This window comes from Amblyomma mixtum, chromosome 7 (genome assembly GCF_055824585.1).
Source record: "Amblyomma mixtum isolate Tamu chromosome 7, ASM5582458v1, whole genome shotgun sequence".
In the NCBI taxonomy this organism is placed as follows: domain Eukaryota; kingdom Metazoa; phylum Arthropoda; class Arachnida; order Ixodida; family Ixodidae; genus Amblyomma; species Amblyomma mixtum.
The window spans coordinates 104104451-104125268 of NC_143018.1; the positions used below are offsets into that span (position 1 = coordinate 104104451).

Below are 20818 nucleotides of genomic sequence, written 5' to 3' on the forward strand. Positions count from 1 at the left end.
TAGCGTGGAAAAATAACGTGCCCCCGTCAGGCGGTCAAGTGCATCGTCGAGGCGGGGCAGCGGGTACACGTCTAGACGAGTGATAGCGTTCAACTTGCGGTAATCAACGCAGAAGCGGAGTGTTCCATCCTTCTTGCGCACAAGGACGACAGGGGAGGACCAAGGGCTACAAGAAGGGGCGATGATTCCCTGGTCAAGCATGTCGCAAACGTGCTGTTGGATGACTCTCCGTTCAGCTGGCGCGACACGGCGAGGTTGGTGATGAACAGGCCCACAGTTTTCGGTGTTGATCCGGTGTTGGGCCCAGGAAGTGCACCCGAGTTCACCGGCGCTTAGAGCAAGGCAACTGCGATGCTCGAGCAGCAAGGCCTTCAGAGAGGCGAGCTCCGCGCAGGTCAGGGTGGGCCCAAAGTTAAATGCGTCCCATGATAGGACCGCCAGCACTGGAGTGTGGTGAGATGGTTTGTCATGCTGCAAAGACGCAACCGGTGATTCTGAGTCCAAGACTGACGCTGCACCCAATTGCGTGCCGGGAGTCAGCACGAGCGGTGCGCGGCTGATATTAAGCATTAACACGTGGGCGTCTCCATTGAGCACAGACAGAAGGCTTCGAGGGGAGGTCATCTCTCGGGCTGGAGCCGAACACCGGGTAGGTTCGAAAATCACATCCGCTGTGATCGGACTGTCAGACTTGGCATGCACCCAAGTTGCCGCACCCGGTGGCAGAGTCACGGCGGTCGCCACAGTCACGGTAGTGACATCGACTGGCTTGACTCGACGTGGCCACTTCGTTCCGAGGTAGCGCACAGATCCTGAAGCACGCTTGGTCGCCGACACCAGGAACTGCCACAGGGAGACACCGAGGCTGGAAATCCAGCTAAGCCAACCCTGCCCACACAGAGTTTGGCTCGCACCTGGTTCTGTGATGGTAAAATTGAGAACGACTCCGGCTTGCTGGCACCACCCGCACCCGAGGACCACTGGTCAAATAGGGCTGTCCGCGACAACAATATCGGTGGAGATGGTCCTTCCGAGTGCTGTCAGGTTGACGGTAACACGTCCGACTTGCTCCACCGGGGTGCCGTTAAAAGCTACGAGCCGGGTTTTGGCGGCTGGAAGAAGCAGGTGGGGCGCGTTGACAATAAGCGATTTGTAGAGCACATTAACAGCCGCTCCGGTGTCGACCAAGGCCACTACGTGCCGATCAAGCAGGGCGACGTCAACGAGCACGTAGGGAGCTTCAGTTGTCATCGAAGCCGACGAAAGAAGGGGACGCGGCGAACTAAGGAGTGCGGGGACGGACTTTATCCGGGGGCATCGTTCCACCGAATCGTTTTTCGACGTCGGAGGGCCAGCACAGTCCCTCGCGTAGTGTCCCCTCAGGCCGCAGCGGAAGCAGGTCGTGCGGGTGTCATTACGCCTGCGTCGGGTAGAGGCCGCTGTGGGGACTGAGAATCGAGGAGTCTGCACCGGGACGCTGTGCTCGGACGACGGTGGCGACCCCCGCGTGGCCAGCAAAGTCAATTCCGCCTCGACGGCGAGCGCCATGGCGGCGCGGACGGACTCAGGACGCCCAGAGCGGACCAAGCGCTGCACCTCAGGGAGTCGGATGGCGTCGACGAATGCCTCGGTTCCGACCAGGGCCACGGCGTTCTGAAGCGTCCCCGGCAACGACTGCAGAGCCAGGCGCTCAATGGCGGCGGCGAGGTCCTGGTATGTCTCCCCGAGCTCTTGACGGCGGGTTCGTAGGCGACGGTACTGAACACGGGGGTGACCTGAGGCACTGTAGTGGTCGGCGAGGAGGCCCGCCAGGACAGTATAAGAGCCCAGCTGGTCGGGCGGCACGTTCTGCAGCAGCTCAGTCGCGCGGCCTTTCAGTTTGGCGACGAGCATCCGTGCCTGCATCTGCTCGTCCCAGCCTCTCGCCGCCGCAATACTGTCCAGCTGGATGCGGTAAGCATCCCACGAAATGGTGCCGTCGAACGTGGGCAACTCCACGACGTCCAATGATGCGCCCGCGCCGAGCACGCTATTGGCGGCTACGACCGCAGGTACAGCGACGGCAGAGCCGGGTACAGCGGCGGCGGGGACGTCCAGAGGCACCGGACCAGTGTTCGGCTCGACTGGCAGAAGGCGACGGAAGTCGCGCCGGATCGCCTCCATCTCCCCAGCCTGGGCAGTCAGATGGGCCTCCCATGCGTCCATCCGCTGAGTAACAATATCGAGGAGGCGCTCAATACCAGCGTCCAGCCGCTGCGGAGAACCGAGCCCCTCCGAGCGCCCAGGTCTAGCGGTGCCGGCCGCTGCGTCGTCGGCGCCGTCGGCTGGTGGCGGAGTCCTGTCGACTGGCACGTCGGGTACTTGATTCTGGGAGCGGGTGAGCGGCATGATCCCACCGCTGCCACCAAATGTTACGGGACGGCGGGCCCGCTCAGAGAAAGGCATAGAGAGGTGCAGGAGACCCAGACACAACCGGCCGCGGCAGTTCTCGTTCGTTCTCTACCTCTCGCGCTAGCGCCGCGCGCTCTCCCCTCGCGCTCGCCCCGCGCCTCTTCTTTATTTGTATACCGCAGCGCGCTCTTGGTTAGCGTAGGTCGTATGCCGTTACAATATATATATATATATATATATATATATATATATATATATATATATATATATATATATATATATATATATATAACGTGCTTTGTGTCGACTACGAAGCGGAGGAGATAGGAGGGTAGAGGAAAACGAAGCTGGTCGGCCTGACTGGTTTGAGCTCTCCGTACCGGCACAAAACCTCTCGAAAAGACGTCCCAGACGTGCTCAGTGCCAACTGACTCGAACGCCATTTGGTGAACTCCAAATAATTGTCCTCGGTCACTTGGTTGATAAGGACGGTGTCCGGTCGGATCCCCAGAAAGTTGAGGCTGTCACCAACTTCACAGGAACTTCGCAGTTTTTTAGGGCTATGCTCGTATTTTCGACGTTTTGTTCCGCGGTTTGCCGACGTCGCCTCCCCTCTCACCTGCCTTCTGCGAAAAGACGTGCCATTCCAGTGGACCCCTGAGTGTGAGTCTGCATTCCGCCATCTGAAATTTCTCCTAACTTCGGGCACTATCCTGCGCCATTTCTGCCTGTCTACTCCGACCGAAGTTCACACCGACGCCAGTGGTGTCGGAGTTGGCGCTGTGCTCATCCAACGCCAAAGCGGAGAACAGCATGTGATAGCTTGTGCCAGCAAGTCGGAACGGAACTACACCGTTACCGAACAAGAGTGTCCGCGGTAGTTTATGCTGTGCAGCGCTTTCGTTCCTACCGGTACGGCAATGCTTTTACCATCGTCACCGATCATCATTCGCTCTGTTGGCTCGTAAACCTCCGTGACCCATGCGGCCGACTTGCCCGCTGGGCTTTACGGCTACAAAAGTTCAACTTCACTGTCGTGTACAAAAGTGGCCGTCAACACGCCGACGCTGACTGTCTGTCGCGCTCTAGGAGAGGAAATAAGTGCATGGATGGTTGGAGGAAGCACAGATGGGCCCCCCGCAGTCTGACCGGTTCTGAGGCCGCGAGGCCGTTGACGAACTGGGCGTCCACTGGCGCGGACTATCACACATACTTCCGGTGTCCGAAAAACCGCGAAAAACCTTCAACGGCTAGTAGCCGGCAGGTGGGAAAAGCCTTCTAGTGAGCGATGAGGAGCCCCAGGTAGCTACTGACCCCGTGTTAGGTTTTCCTGTCTCCGACGGTCGGAGCCCATTGCGTATGGTGGGTGGTCGGGCATCCCGTGAGTGGGGCCGCACCATTGGGCAATCTCGATGCTCTCCCTGCCCTGGCCAGGCGGGCCAGTAATGGAGTCGAGATAATTGAAGGATCAGAGCAAAAATCTCGCTGTCCCCATTCCCTTCCCACGTCCCATTTCCCTTTCCGCTACTTCCCAGGGGAGGTCAGGGGAGCCTCCCCGGGCCCGCTCTCTCGGCTGTGGGTCGCTAATGTAGCATTATCCCTAATATTTTATTTTTCCACCCACGGGTGGTCAAATTACAACTTGCCTACGGGCATCCTCTTTTATTTTTCAATTGGGTTAAGCCTGTTGTGTGTAAACGGTGCAGGCAGGGGCCTATTATTTTTATTTCCTTTTCGGTTGCCCCAACCTATTCAATGTCTGTCGCGCTAGCCCGTTGTGTCGTAAGACGGTGCGGGCAGGGCACTTTTTTCTTATTTATTTTTTAAGCCCACACTAATATCTGTCTGTCGAGCTGGGGGGGAAATCTGACTGTGCAGCCTGCTCGTGCCCCCCCCCCCCCCCCCCCCGCCACCGAATACGGGCCGGTGTAGTTTCGGCTACTAGGCTTTGTTTCGGTGCAATGCCAGCAGTGGGGATGGGATGGCCGGGACCCATCCTCTGGGGATGCAAACCCCCAATGGGAGTGGCAGCGACTCCCAGACGACTGTGAGGGCCAGTGGTGCACGTGAGGTCCGATGCCTGAGCGGAGGCAGGCCTGGGTTTATACTCAGGTTGGACCCACGAAATCCGGCCCGGAAGGCATGTCAAAACGCCAAAAGGTTTTCAAATACATGCTACCTTCCTTCCTCTGCGCGCGGGGGCGTGCAAGTCTGGCTACCGACGCGTCGGTTTCTGGTTACGGAGAAACCAGGTCCGCGCGGGGGTTCATAGTGGCCAGGCTCTGAGGACCGCCGCCTCGGGGAAGCGGCCTTACGGCCGGCCGCAGGCTTAACCGCCTGCGGGATGCCGGGGGATGAGGGCTTAGTACTGCCTCGTAAGAGTCTGGCGAAAACCGAAGATGTGTGGAGTACCGGTGGAGTAGGCCCAGGTCATCTCATCCTAAGCCACGTTCTTGGTTAGTGGCCCGGTCGCCCAGCCTTGAACACTCTCTCCTCTGTAGGAGAAGAGTAAGCTAGGGGAGGAAATAAGTGCATGGATGGTTGGAGGAAGCACAGATGGACCCCCCGGAGCGACCAGTTCTGAGGCCGCGAGGCCGTTGACGTTCTGGACCTCCACTGGCGATCGGGACTATCACACATACTTCCGGTGTCCGAAAAACCGCGAAAAACCTTCGACGGCTAGTAGCCGGCAGGTGGGAAAGGCCTTCTAGTGTGCGAGAGGAGCCCCAGGTAGCTACTGACCCCGTGTTAGGTTTTCCTGTCTCCGACGGTCGGAGCCCGTTGCGCATGGTGGGTGGTCGGGCATCCCGTGAGTGTGGCCGCACCATTGGCAATCTCGATGCTCTCCCTGTCCTGGCCAGGCGGGCCAGTAATGGAGTCGAGATAATTGAAGGATCAGAGCAAAAAACTCGCTGTCCCCATTCCCTTCCCACGTCCAATTTCCCTTTCCGCTACTTCCCAGGGGAGGTCAGGGGAGCCTCCCCGGGCCCGCTCTCTCGGCTGTGGGTCGCTAATGTAGCATTTTCCCTAATATTTTATTTTTCCACCCACGGGTGGTCAAATTACAACTTGCCTACGGCCCTCCTCTTTTATTTTTCAATTGGGTTAAGCCTGTTGTGTGTAAACGGTGCAGGCAGGGGCCTATTATTTTTATTTCCTTTTCGGTTGCCCCAACCTATTCAATGTCTGTCGCGCTTGCCGCTTCCGACGACTTGTTGCGACGGCGACAACTTCGACGCCTACCTCGCTTCTATATCACCAACGTTTCCTGATCCTAACCAATTCAAGACTGAACAGCGCAAGGACACGACGTTAAAGGCCCTTTTCGACTCCGCCAGTCATTCCACTGCTGCCCGTTTCTGTATTCGCGCCGGTTTACTTTACAAGAAGAATTTCACACCCGGCGGTGCACGGTTTCTTCTCGTCGTGCCGGAAAGCCTTCGCATCCCTGTCCTTTAACTGATGCACGACGATGCCATGTCTGGCCACTTGGGAGTTGCTCGTACCCTTCACCGCACACAAGAACGGTTTTACTGGCCCAAAATGCGCCAAACGATTCAACAATACGTAGCCAGCTGTATCCAGTGCCAGCGTTTTAAGCTTCCTACGTCGTGTTCGCCAGGCGAGCTGCACCCTATCACACCTCCGACCACACCATTTGAGCAAGTAGGCATCGAATTGTTAGGCCCTTTTCCATGGTCTGCGAATGGCAACCGCTGGGTTATCGTATGTGTTGACCACCTACACGATACTGTGAAACAGACGCCATACCGTCCGCCACTGCTTCTGATGTGTCTATTTTTCACCTGCGCTCTCTCATTCTCGGTCATGGACGTCCACGCATTCTCATCAGTGATCATGGGCGCCAGTTTACCGCGGATGTTGTGGAAGAACTGCTTCGTAGGGGCGAATGCAATTTTCGTCACTCAACAGCGTATCACCCACAAACGAACGGCCTCGTCGAACGCACAAACCGCACCCTCACCACTATGCTGGCAATGTACGTCGATTCTGACCATTAGAACTGGGATGACATCCTCCCTTTTATTACGTATGCGTACAACACTGTCCAACATGAAATAACTGGTTACAGCCCATTTTACTTTGTGTACGCTCGCGTTCCCCGTCGCTGCATCGACACCATCCTTCCTTTTTCTATCCACAACGAGCCTTCCATCGCCGCCACACTCTGCCGAGCTGAAAAAGCGCGTCGAATTGCCCGCCTTCGCATTTTGGACTCACAGCAGCACTCCAAACACCGCTACGACACCCGTCACCAGCCCATCTCCTGTGACCCTGGCGATCGAGTGTGGTTGTGGACGCCACTACGGAAGCGTGGCTTGTGTTAGAAGCTTCTGTCCCACTACACTGGCCCTATTGTGTTGCTTAAGCGCATCAGTGATTTGAACTACGTCGTCTCGCGCCTTACTGACAGTGGCCGATGCTCACGAAAGACCCAGGTGAAGCATGATGCTAGGCTGACACGATTCAGTCCTCTGGACACTGCTTTGCTCGCCGCGAGTGGCTTCGTCTGCGGATGGAGAAGTGTAACGTGCTTTGTGTCGACGACGAAGCGGAGGAGATCGGAGGGTTGAGGAAAACAAAGTTGGTCGGCCTGGCTGGTTTGAGCTCTCCTCCCCGTCATAAAACCTCTGAAAAGACGTCCCAGACGTGCTCAGTGCCAGCTGAGTACGTAACAATATATAGGTTGGGAGAGCATGAAGTACTTGACTGCTTAAAGGAGTATATGGCGAAGTATAGACAAACACACGAGCGCTCGCGTGTGTGTCGTTTCTGCTCGTGTCCGTGTTCGTGCAGTTTATTCATTTTATACCCCTGTCCCACGGGCACTTTCGATGATCATTGAACTCGATCTGCATCGAGATTTTCGAGCACGCTTGAAACATCCGGTACTACACGGGCATTTTCAATGCTCCCTCATGTGTGTTAGGTGGCGCCAAATGTTCCTCCAACAGCCATAAGAAGGTGATGTCCGGCCGGCAACACTATGCAGTCGGGGGGAGCGGCAGCCAAATCCGTAGCCAGACGTGTGACGCACCTCTGTATCTGCTGTTGTGCGATGGAATCCGAGGGTCCACAACGCCTCCGCGATTTCTGCGTAGACTACGGCGTTTCTCTTCTGGAGCCGCAAATTATCTAGGCGGTCTAGCCAGCTGTCGATGAGAGCGGTTGTCTCGCGCTCGCTCCACAGTTTGCGCGTCGACGAGCAGGAGGACGCCATCTTTGTTGTTTACACTGACGGTGAAGCTTGGAGTGTGGTGTCGGGATTATTTATAAATATGTTTGCATATAAGCAGGTATAGTTCCTGAAAATGTTGTCTTGCATTTTAGTCAATTACAACGACAACAGTTGTAGTTTTGTTTTGTTAACTAGCGTTTATTTTTGTACCTTCGTGAGAGCGAGAGTGCTTTCGATTGTGCTTGGAACCTCAAGCACTCTTGAGGGGCCGCCATCGCGTCAAGCAGGATAGAGCTCGATTGCGCTTGAAAGTAGCCGTCTGACAACCGTCGATCTGCATTAAGTTCGATGAGCATTGACTCAATAATGATCTAAAGTGTCCGTGTGACAAGGGTAAATGCATTACCAACTAGCCCGGAACCTTCCTCTTCTGATAAAACAGCAGCCAAAAGCTCGACAAGCGATTGAAATATGCAGCTTTACTGTTGCACTGCAAGAGGAGCAAGTTTCTGAGCTCTTAACGCGAAACTCTTCTTTTCCGGTGGGTAATAACATGTGATCTTTGTCTTACAAAACCTTTTGCAGCGCATTTTCTACTGCATATAATGAATGAGTTTAATGCAGGTGATCTGTGTGACAAATTGTTAATATTAATAAATTTTATGGTTGAGGGTAAAAAAATATGTTTCGGCTTTTGCAGCACGCACAGAAGCTTTATCCGAGTTGTTTTCAGCATTTTCTACAAGTTCCTGTTACTAAGTCCTCTGAAACGTTGAACAAAAGGAATGCGCATCCAGTTTTACTTTTGGCGTTAACAATGTGGCACAGCTTGCATATTAATTGACTTTGATTAACCATCCTCGAGACACTAGCTATACCAAAAAGTCTGGAATGTTTGTGAACACAACGTGTTCTTTGACTTTTTAACGCGAGCAGTTTTATAACATGATTATTACTCTTGATCTTTATGCACCCAATAACCACTATACCAGCCTCTGCCTTCCTTTTGGCATGTTGCACTTGAAATCACCAATCTCGTTCACAATCATTAAGTGCAATATTACTACATACAAACGTGCATTGCGTCACATATGTAAGTTTTAAACGTAGACATTTATTTACTTCACATGCTTCTTCAGCCCCTAGACAGTTTGCAAATCATACTTTGCTGCACAGTGACCGTTCAGTATTATTATATTTCTCTCAGACGTCAATTCTAAGTTCTGTAAAATGAAAGGTGAGAAACGGCCAGACTATGTTGCCTGCTATATTTTAAAAGTTATTTTATCCTGAAGTGAGGCTTTTCATAACATACTGACTGAAAGTATGGGAAGAAAAGCGGTAAATAATTCTTAACACTTTCTAATGCGATCACATGTCTGTCATTCTCCCTCTCCGCACACGGAAACGAAGAAACATTACTGCAGCATGCGGGTCCTCACAAACAGGGAACTTAACCGTAACAGCTTGCTTAATTATAATTTTCCACACTTGCTGCATGCTTATGTAGGCTATCCTATTGGAGAAAACGTGCTACAGTTTGAGCATAAAAATAGGGATTATGTCTTCATATAACACTTTATAACTCTTACAAGTGCTCGTAAACATACCTTGACAGTGCAACAAACAGTGCCAGGGAACGCGACTCCGGCGTACGTGGCCGCGGTGACAGCGTTTCGGCAGCTGACGACACTAACCACGTACGCCTTAAGATTTAGCTATGGATTCGAGCTACTCGCATACAGTACAATGTGTGATGAATAAATCGTCCGGTATTTTAACACCTTGTCGCGCTGTACTGACGGAGGTCGAACAGCATATATGTGCAAACATAGCCCGCGCGGTGCTGCTGCCGTCATGCGAGAACGCTTGTGGAACATAGCCGAAGTCTTCGGGGCGAGAATTGGTGCTCCTGAATCAGAGAAAACAACCTACTTGACCGAATGCTTCAACTTTCACAAGGCTCTCAAACTTTGCCGTTGGCGGCAAAGTCTCAGAGCGGCGTACTGTTTGTGCCGTTCCCTATTCTTGATGGCACTCTGAACATGTGGCATACCGTTGCAGTGAAGTTGCTGCAGTTTGAGGCAGCGCTAAACATCCTTTTTCCTAGTATTAAGCAATTTTCCTAGTATTAAGCGCTAATATTAAGCAAAAACGACCGAAATCGCACGCCTGCAAGCAATTCGCGCACAAAAAAAAAATCACAGGAACGACCCGGAAGTCCAAATTCACGTGACAAATCATCGCCGAGACGCAATGTCCGCCGTCGTTTGAACACCACCTATTGTGAGATCTTTAATTTGTCTACTCATAATTAGTCATGTACGCCACAGTACATATCTCGAAGACACGTCTCTAAGATAACTCTGCATTCAATAGACGCGCCTAAGAAGACGCCAACATTTTTTTCTTATTTTTCTTCAACGACAGTTCGTGCCTTGTTGGATTATAGATTGCATTATGGATTAAATTGTGGATTGTGGTTTGCCTTCTTGGATAATAGATTTAATTATCGATTGGCTTGTTGGATGGATATGGATTGCATTTTCGGTTTGGTATGAATTCGTGATAGCGTGACACATCCTGTCGACGCTGCTCATGAGCCATAAAATGGTTTCGCTTTAATAATTCATCCCTGCTATTGCTAGAATCTAAGTTATAGATGCCCATTGGCTGGTCTCCAGCCTGCTTCTTGCCTATGTTGGTAATCAAGTCGCCAACCGGTATAGTTTACTGTGTTTTTACTGCACTGTTTGCCAACTACGCGTCTTCATAGCGGGTTTCAACTATCTGGTCATCCCGGCTGGATGTAGACGCGTAAGCAAGTACCACCTTCAATTAAGGTGAACAAATATAACCACACCTTCTCGTCAATGCCATAGAATTCCTCTATACTTCCAGCTCTATCCTTACTGATGCGGAATGTCACAGCTGGTTCCCGTCTTTTCACTAAACTCAGTTGGCGTAGTATGAGCCCACCTTTTAGCACTTAATATAGTTCACCCGTAATTTTAACCTCGCTCAGTATTACGCATCCCATTCGGCCACTCGCTAGTTCATCAAACAGCACTGCTAGACAAGCCTCACTGAAAAGTGTCTAGCGTTAAAGGTTGCTAGATTCAGTTTACAATGAAGCCCTGTCTTAAACCAGATTCTTAGCACCCTCCGCTGCTTCACAGGTTTTGCCACTTTGGGCGATTGCTCAGCAGATGGTAGAGTGAGGCCCGATGGTTAATCTTAATATTCATATAGGAGGTACTTGGCTATTTGGCACTTTGGAGACCAGGGTGGATAAATCCTGTTCTCTGAAGAAGTGCATTGTCAGCTGTGGTCACCAGGATCAGCCCCAACTTCCAGCCTTGTTGCATAATTCCACCAGATTGCGGATTTCTTTTGTATGTGGTGGTGAATTGCGCGGTACCAGGATTCGACCCACAGTCATCTTGCGCGCGATGCGGATGCTCTACCTCTTCGCCATCGGTGCGTCCTGGATAGCATGCAATAAAAGTCGTGGGTGTTAGAGATTTGGGTGAGTACATTAATATCCTGACAGCACGCAAGCCAAAGCGCTCACACTCATTGTTAACATGTTTGGGTTGGAATCTACCTGTGCTATTCAAGTATTGTGTATTTATTTATTTATTTATTTATTTATTAGTACCTCACAGGCCCCGAAGAGCATTGGGTGAGGGGGGCAAATCGAAAAAAAGGTATATACAGATGGAAAAAACCGTAATATCAGTACAAGCATGCGGTACAAGTAGAATACAAGAAAGGGACACAAAATTTATACAAAACGGAGTTAAAATAACATCAGCCACGAAAATAGAGAGAAAAAAGCGAAACACGAACACGAGAAAAAAAAAGTAACCAAGGGCAACAGAAGTGGTAAATGGGAAAACAACGTTAAGAACATATGAAACTGTCGTACATTTGGAACATCACTATGGAAACAAATGTATACATAGATGTTTTTTAAACTCACCAGGATCAATGAAACAGATTATGTTGTCAGGATTATGTGTCCTTTCTCTTCCTAGGTTCCGCTACTGCATAAACCACCACGTTCGCAAGCCATACGTTGAAATCGGCCAATATACTATGTTCAAAGGAGATATTCGCATCATAGCTAGCGGGCAAAGTCATTTCTCCCACAAAGAGGCTGACATCCCCAAAGTCGGAGATTATTTCTGGATCGAGTTCAGATTTACCAGCAACGGGAAGTGTCAGGTAAGTCATGGACAATCTCGTTCCACTTAAGGTTTTATGCGTTCGTTACCGCAGTCCTAGCACGTCTCTATCGATGACGACCGCTTTGGTGTACTAACGGCGTGGTAAATTGAGGCTGCGTCATGAAAACACCTGTGCCAAGGGTCACCAGTTGACGACCTGCAGTTATGGAGACCAGACTGGTGGGATAGCCCTGACGGCGTCGAGTAGTGAGGTGTTACGCAGTTGCGCAGTCACCTCTTTCGTGCGCTTTCAGCTTGAACGTACCGCTCCGAATGAAGTAACGAAGTAACGATGTGCTCGGCTTTGTCCCAGCGTTTGTGGTGTAGGTGGCAATCGGAAAGTTCGTAGAGGGCTGGTTTGAGAGGCCGGCGTTGATCAGTGTGCTCGCTATGTTTTGCGTTCACGGTTTTCACCGATCGCGAGGCCGAAGCAGTCTCACTTTTAAGGTGGTAGCTTTAGACTTCGCATTCGACGCGAACATCTGTATATGTGGTACAGTAATTTCGCATTCGTGTTACGTCTTTGCCCTCGTTGCGAATCTTATTTCGCGTAGACGACAGATGTCATATTGTGGTTTCAAGGGTATGATGCCACACGAGAAAATGACACCACAGTCCAAAAGTAAATACGTCCCTACACAACACCTTCTTGGTGTATAGGGTCGTGACGTCATTGCGCCATCACTACGCCTTGCCTCTCAACAAAGAAGCGCAACCGAGCTGAAAAGAAAAATGGCCACGCTGGGACTCGCACCCTGCCCCTGCCATGTTGAATCGGGTACGCTATCCCTCCACCACTGAAGTCACGAACAGTCCGGCGCTCCATTCTGTAAATCGGGAGCAGCCAAGCACTTCGTTCGCAGCAGAAACTCAGCACCGTGGGAAGGAGCACAATAGATTGATCAAACTAATAACGTTTAATCGACTTTGTTAGAGAGAGGCCATGGGTTTTTGTGGTAAAAAAAAAACAGGAAAAAGCAATGTCATGAAGACCATAAATAAAAAATATCTCTGCCCGTGTTTGCGAAGTGATATACAAAGAGGACACCAGGCTGCTGAAAAGAACGCTATCGTGTCATTCCCTTAAGACAGAAATAAGTGCTTATCGTATGATGTCCCTTGTAATGTCAAAATGCATTCTTGATATGCACCTCGCACTTTTCTCGTTTCCATCCGGCTTCTGAGCCCTGCCGCTAGTTGGTTGCTTCTAAGGTGCCACGATGCAATTGTGGGTTTTGAATTTTGATGTGGAAGAAAACTGATTCTTAACGGCTTTACCGGACACTCTAATCATCTAAAGAAGAAAAAATGCTACTTTTCATAATTTTATTCCGGTAATGCAAAATCGAAACTGTGCCCCAGAATGTGTTTGAGACTGAAGGAACAACGAGGAATGTGGACAGGGCTAGTACGGCTACACCTTAGCCACACTCTTTGCCACGTGCAGACTAATGAAAGCTAAAACTTATTTGGAGACGGAGTGAGTGAGTGAATAACTTTCTTGTTCTAAGAAAGTATTCTTCTTAGCGGCTGCTCGCTCTTCTCTAGGAGCCTTCAGCGCTTGTTGGTGCCCCTGCTCCTGGGCTCCACTTGCTTCCGCCGCCAGTAGAGCACGCTGTACCAGACTTCGGTATTCACAGCGTTCGCTGGCCAGCATTACACCCCATTGCTACGGACTAGGGTGCTGCATTACTTGTACCATGTCACTCTTTTGGCATGCCCATGTTGGTTGTATCTTTATAGATTTCAAGGAACAGTTCGACTCTGTAGCACATAATTAGTTAATGATAAAATTTGCTCCACTTCATTCTCTCGCGGTTCTTTTTGAGTGGATTGAGGCCAATCTTGTACAGTTGCAGAGAATCAGTAACCGATTACAATTACAATTACTCTATCTGAAATGTAACTCATTACAGTGGTCAATTACTGCCTCAAAAAAGTAACTTAATAATTACAAAACAGTAATCTATTACTAAGTTGGTTAATTCGTTTATTGCGGTTTAACGTCCTAAAGCTACTCAGGATATTAGGGATGCCGTAGTGAAGGGCGCCGGAAATTTCGACCACTTAGAGTTCATTAACGTGCACTAACATCGCGCAGTCCTCGCCAGAATAACATCTCCAGAATTTCGCCTCCATCAAATTCCGCCGCCGCGGCGAAGATCGAACCCACGTCTTTCGGGTCAGCAGCCCCGTGCCGTAACCACCGAACCACCGCGGGGAGGCTTATTACTAAGTACTACGTTACTTTTCTTCGAACTTTATTGTTCTACTGCATGCTCAAACCACTGTAAACTAGTGCGGCTTGCTTGGATATCTTTTACACGTTATTGTATTTCAACAGGACTTTTATTTTCAAAATTGTCATTGGTGATTTTGTAACCTTTTCCTTGCGAAGGTATCAGCCGCTACACTGAACACTTTTGATGTAAGCGCTAGAGGGTAAGATGTTGCGCATAAGCTCTTGCTTGCTCAATGCTTCGATGCCAATTTCAACGTCTTCTACTAAGCACCGCGTTTCGTTCTATGCTGGGTGTGCTTTAATTATATCTAGAAATCACAGCGATCAGCTTCGGTGATCAGTTTTATTTACAGAAGAAGGGAATATGTACACGTTCCTCAGTTGCTCCAGAACTGTGCGAGATATACCTGTCAGTGAGTGATCGAAGAATTCAAGCGAACCTTATTGGCATACACGTCAGGAAGGTTTACCGTTGCGTACACTAACACTTTTCTTTTCTACAAGAGGTGCAACTTGACCGCACGGTGAATGATACTGTTTAAATTCTATATATTCTCACGGAACCAAGGTAGGAGACACCGTTCGCCAGCAGCGCTAACAGAATCAGCTCTCAGGGAGCGTGAGCCCTCTCACCTCTTTGTCTTCTGATGCCACCTGGGGCCATCTGGTGGCATTATTCCCCCTCCCGAAAAAAAAGAAAAGAAATACGAAAAACCACTACGACGCCGCGAGCTAACTGATGGAAGTAGGGGAACAACAATCGAAGGAGCAAAATGACAGGGGAAAACGGGCCCCTGCGAAAAAAAACAAAAACCGAAACAACTGTGGAAGCGCCGTCAGTGCGTGAAAAAGGGTTTCATACGCAGTACGTGCACTTCTGGCTGGGGTCGACGGCGCGCACTGAGCACGCAACCGTCGGGCAGAACTTCATAAGTCACATCTGTTACGCGACCCGACACTCTGTAGGGGCCAAAGTAGCGGCATAGGAGTTTTTCCGACATGCCTGGGCGCCGCACAGGGGTCCATACCCACACTTGGTCATCCGGCTGGTACTCGACGTGGCGGTGTCGCTGGCTTTAGCGGCGTGCATCTGTGCCCTGTTGCCTCCTGATGTGCATGCGGGCGAGTTGGCGGGCTCACTCCGCGTTTTGGACAAATTCTTCGGCGTGTGCCGTGAGTGCCCGGTCGTCGGCAGTGCATGGAAACATGGCATCCAACATGGTATGCACATCGCGCCCATAAACAAGGCGAAATGGCGTAAAGTGAGTGGTTTCTTCTACGGCCGTATTGTACGCAAAGTCACGCATGGAAGGATCTTTGTCCCAAGTCTTATGCTGGACGTGTGCGTACATAGTGAGCATGTCTGCTATAGTTTTGTTGAGTCTCTTGGTGAGCCCATTGGACTGCGGGTGATAGGCAGTAGTGTTGCGATGGCTGGTATGACACAACTTGAATACCTCGTGCATGAGCTGCGCTGTGAAAGCCGTTCCCCGATCGGTGATTACGCTGGACGGGGCGCTGTGCCACAGAACAATGCGATGCATGAAGAACTGCGCAATTTCAGACGATGTGCCACGCGGCACCGCTTTAGTTCCGGCATAGCGTGTCAGGTATTCTGTGGCGACAATTATCCACTTATTGCCGGCCAATGATAGGGAGAATGGGCCGAGAAGGTCCATGCCGACTTGGTCAAAGGGCGTCCGAGGAGGTACAACTGGTTGGAGTAAACCCGCGGGCTTGAGGGGAGGTGAATTGCGGCGCTGGCACTCACGGCAACCTCGGACGTAGCGGCGGATGGTGGCAGCAAGCTTTGGTCAATAATAGGCATTGCGTACTCAAGCGAGAGTAAGTGCAAACCCCAAGTGACCAGAGGTGGGCTCGTCGTGAGAGGCAAAAAGGATGTCGGCACGGAGGTCTGCCGGTACGACGAGGAGATAGGCGCGGTCACCGTGGCTAGAGTTTTTCTTTAACAGTATACCATTGCGCATGCAAAAAGAGGAGAGGTTCCGGGAGACCTCCCGTGGTATGGTAGCAGTGCGGCCCTCCAAATGGTCAATGACGGGTCGTAAGGTGATATCATCTCGCTGACTGGCCATTACGTCGGAATCGCTGACCATTCCAAGGAAACGACTGTCGTCCTCTGTGCTGTCATCAGTTAGGTCGACTGGTGCGCGGGAGAGCGTGTCGGCATCTTCGTGCTTGCGTCCACATTTATAGGCTATGGTGTAGTCAAATTCCTGGAGGCGGAGGCTCCACCTTGCTAAGCGGCCTGATGGGTCCCGTAGATTGGCCAGCCAGCACAAGGAATGGTGGTCTGTGACGACTTTGAAATGGCGGCCGTAGAGGTAGGGTCGAAACTTCATCGTGGCCCACACAACCGCGAGGCACTCCTTCTCCGAGGTAGAGTAGTTAATTTCGGCGCGAGACAAAACGCGACTCGCATATGCAATCACGCGTTCCACGCCATCTTGGTGTTGGACCAAGACAGCACCCAGGCCGATGTTGCTGGCGTCTGTGTGGATCTCGATGGCAACCTCCTCATCAAAGTGAGCAAGTACAGGGCTGGTATGCAGGCGTCGGCGTAGCTCTGTGAAAGCCTTCTGTTGTTCGGTAGTCCACACGAACGGGGTATTGTCACGCGTCAAACGGGTCAGGGGTTCGGCAATTTGGGAGAAGGCGGCGATAAAGCGACGGTAGTAGGCGCACAGACCAAGGAAGCGTTTCAGCGCTTTCTTCGTGGTAGGAACCGGAAATTCGGCCGCGGCGGCAGTTTTGTCGTGATCGGTTTGGACACCGGCGGCGCTCACAACGTGGCCTAGAAACTTCAGTTGTTCGTAGCCGAAGTGGCATTTTTCGGGCTTGAGCGTTAAATTAGCCGACCGCAGGGAGGTCGGCCTGTGGTGGAACCGCGACGGGGACTATGTGAAGTGGACCATGGACAATCACTTCACCAGCAGCCTATGCGAGTACCTCGCCGAAACTGGTCTACACTCCTTCTTTTAACTTTCTGTAACCTACATTCCACACCCCCTTTTCTCAACTTATGCCTCATGGCGCACTTCTCGAATAAAAAAAAAGAGCATCTAATACAGTCCGCAGGCGTTTAAGATGTTCGTCAAAGGTTTCAGAGAATACGACTACGTGCTCTCAGGACGCGTGAGTCAACTTTCACCGCTTTGTCTTCTGATGCCACCTGGGGCCATCTGGTTGCAATATGTATAGCACATTTCTAGGTTGACGAAAGTTCCGCTGTGAATTTTCTGTTCACAACGTGATGCAGCTTTTAGATGTCCTCGTCAAGTTGTCTGATTAACATGTGGGCTGGATCTACTACCCCAGATCCAAGAAAGGTATTCTTCCTTTAGATAGCGCTGAATATGATATGATAAAACGAGCTGCAACTAATTCAGGAAGCTCTCAATAAATCTTACCCGCACCTTTTTAGTCAAATCTTTGATATCAAGTTGCTCGCCTAGTTAGTGCTGGTTATTCGAGTGCATTTATTTCCAGCATTTCTGAAAGCCTGCTTTATAAAACAAAAAACAGAGACAGAAAGGCGAAGCATGAATCGAACAGCGAAGTTGTTCCGTATTTCCACAGGCTGTCGCACAATGTTAAGATGGCTTATAGTTATCCCATCTGCGTGGTTTTCTGTGGCTCGTACAAGCTCGGCAAGTTGTGTGGAGTGCTTCGTGATGGAAAGCCCGAGTCATGCGCTTAGAAACACGTCATTTACTGCACAAAATGCCGGATCAAATTTATCTATTTTGTTACGGGGATGTTAGGGTACTACCGTTACGGTAAGTCTATATTGGCGGCTGCTCCGAGATGGCCAGCGCTCAGCTCAGACGCCGAGGGCCCAGCTACCCACTGTCATCGTCGTCGTCGTCCAGCGCACCGCCACTTCTTCCTTCACGATTCGTTCACTTATTTAGTAACCAGTTCACCGGTAACACTATCCCCCTCGGCTGAAGGCAACGTCCCGGTGCGTGTTAGGCGTGTGATGTCGAGGGTGGGTGATAGGGCTTAAGGCGAGCCAGATGAACGATTTCGGATGTCAGTGAAGCGGACGTCGACTTTGGGTGCAGTGGCGTGATTTCATACTTTACGTCGGTCACTGCCCGTAATACACGATAAGGACCTGTGTAGCGCGGCAGAAGTTTTTCACATAACCCCACACGACGGGATGGGAGCCACAGCAAGACTAGAGATCCGGCAGGCTAGCGCACATCACGGTGCAGGCCATCGTAGCGGTGTTTTTGAGCCTCTTGGGAGGCGGAGAGCTTGTGATGAGCAACCTGGCGGGCGGCGCCTGCTCGGGCGATAGCGTCGCGCGCGTATGTAGTAACAGGGCCGGCTGTGGGCAGCAGAGTATTGAAGGGCAGAAAGGGGTCTCGTCCAAAGAGAAGATAGAAGGGCGAGTAACCAGTAACCAGAGTTGTAGGCGAAGGTGACAAAAGGCAAGCTGATGTCCCAGTCCCGGTGGTCGTCGGATACGTACATGGCGAGCATGTCTGTCAGCGTTGCAACTGAGACGTTCCGTAAGGCCGTTCGTATGAGGATGATAAGCCGTGGTGAACTTGTGACGAACGGAGCACGAACGAAGGATTTCGTCAACAACTCGGGAGAGGAAGCAGCGGCCACGTTCGGTAAGGAGTTGACGGGGAGCGCCATGGTGTAATATGACGTCGTGCAGAAGGAAGTGAGCGACGTCAGTGGCGCAGCTGGTTGGAATGGCGCGAGTGATAACGTACCGCGTGGCATAATCGGTGGCGACGGCAATCCACTTGTTCCCCGAGGACTCCGGGAAGGGCCCAAGTAAATCAAGCCCAACACGACAAAACGGGTCGGTCGGGATGGGAATCGGCTGTAGGTGTCCAGACCACGGAGGAAGAATATACTAGGTGTCTGAACGAGAGCGCCTTTCCAGCAGGCGATGTTGACCAACAGTCTAGTAACGTTGATGTTGACGATCGTCGGCTCGTGTTTTCTGGGAGCGTCGTGAGATGGCGCTAGCAGATTAGGGGGTCAGCGGGCGTGTGGGCGGCGTGTGGGCCGGCGACTGCATTTGGAGGAGTGGTAGTGATCGCTGCGGTTGTTTTTGTGCCACGTGTCTTTTTTTGCCCATTATATTTTCCGTCATACACTCATGTGTATTGTGTGATGGGTAAAAGCTGTTTCGTTCCTCCCTATTGATGACAAGCGTAGCATATTTGTCTTTTCGGATGCTCCGCATCTTGTGAAGTGTGTGCGCAACTGTCTGCATTCCCAAAAGGTTCTAAACTTTCCTGGTGGCCGTGCCCAATGGGCACACTAGGATAAGCTTTTTGTTCAAGACCAAAGCCAGCCTGGACATTTGCGTGTTTGCCACAAGCTCACATATGCCCATATTAATCCGTCGAACACGGAGAAGATGCGCGTAAAACTCGCTACCCAGCTGTTCAGTCGAATTGTGGCCAGCGGGCTGGAGTTTTACTCGCCAAGGAAAACAGTGGGACTGGAGAATGTTAAAGGCACGGTAGAATTCGCCTTGAAATTTAAAAATCTGTTTGACGCACTCCATCGCAATCATCCCAAAGAAGGCATCAGTGCAGGCAGCAAAGATCTCAGAGTTCTCGCCTCCTTCCTGTACTGGCTCAACAAGTGGGAGGGGGAAGTGGTAGCCGGAAGGATATGTCCCGATAATTTTCTGACAAAGCAGACTATAGCAGGCTTGTGTGCCACAGTTTTGTCAGCTTTAGAGCTGACAAGATATTTGCTCAAACAGTGTGGCTTCAGATACGTACTGACTGGAAAATTTAACCAGGATGTATTAGAGCGTTTTTTTTGGGGGGGGGGACAATCCGCCAAGCAGGCGGTCAGAATGACCATTTCTCCTGACCCACATTTCTTCAGCTATATAATATGCTTTCAGTGTATAGCCTGATCAAACCACCCAAGCTTGGGAACTGCGAGGTAGAGCAAGCTCGGGAAACGCATATGCTTACGTTGGCTGATCTAAAGCTTGCGGTCCAAATGGACGGAAAACAAGAGACTCGTCTTAAGCAGCTAAAATGCAAACTGGATGGATTGGTTGCCGCGGAGGTTGAGTGTGATGAAGCGTTTGGTGAGGTATGTGCAGAGCCAGAGGTTGCTGACTGCATTGTGTATTACCTGGCTGGGTTTATGTGCAGAAAAATGTTGAAGGGCTCAACCTGCCCCGCATGCCGACAGAGCCTTGTTGAAGAAACTGAGGTCCATGCTCAGCCTGAAAGCACACTTGTGCAATGTAAGACAAGAGGTGGGCTCCTGCACCCAAATCTCAGGATTTTTTCTTTGCTGCAGATCGCTGAAAAAGAATTTCAGCAAAATGCCACACACATGAGTATGAGGTAACAATTGAAGCTATGCTAGCAAAGCATACATTCTCGTTCCCATGTGAGGAGCATAAAGAAGATATGATGGCAAATTTGTTGCACTATTACATTGCTATGCGAATGACGCAGGTCTGCAAAGAGACAAAAATTGACTCGAAAGCGAAAATGCAACATCTTAGGAAGCTTTCAAAGCTTGTCTAGAATGCCAAACACCTTGAAAAGCACTGCAGTCCTGAATTTAGGTTTGATTTGGTTTATTGGGGTTTAACGTCCCAAAGTAACTCAGCCTATGAGGGACGCCGTAGTGAAGGGCTCCGGAAATTTTGACCACCCGAGGTTCTTTAACGTGCACTGACATCGCTCAGCACACGGGCCTCTAGAATTTCGCCTTCATCGA

At 50.8% G+C, this 20818-nt stretch overlaps 1 protein-coding gene across 1 annotated transcript in view; it reads left to right on the forward strand.

Annotated features, from left to right (window-relative positions):
- Positions 1 to 20818, forward strand: part of LOC149337077 (uncharacterized) — a 68499-nt gene that overhangs the window by 11692 nt on the left and 35989 nt on the right. The window contains exon 4 of the mRNA XM_089554318.1: positions 11632 to 11821. Within this exon, the coding sequence (XP_089410444.1) occupies positions 11632 to 11821 (190 nt within the window). The remainder of the gene's footprint in view (positions 1 to 11631; positions 11822 to 20818) is intronic.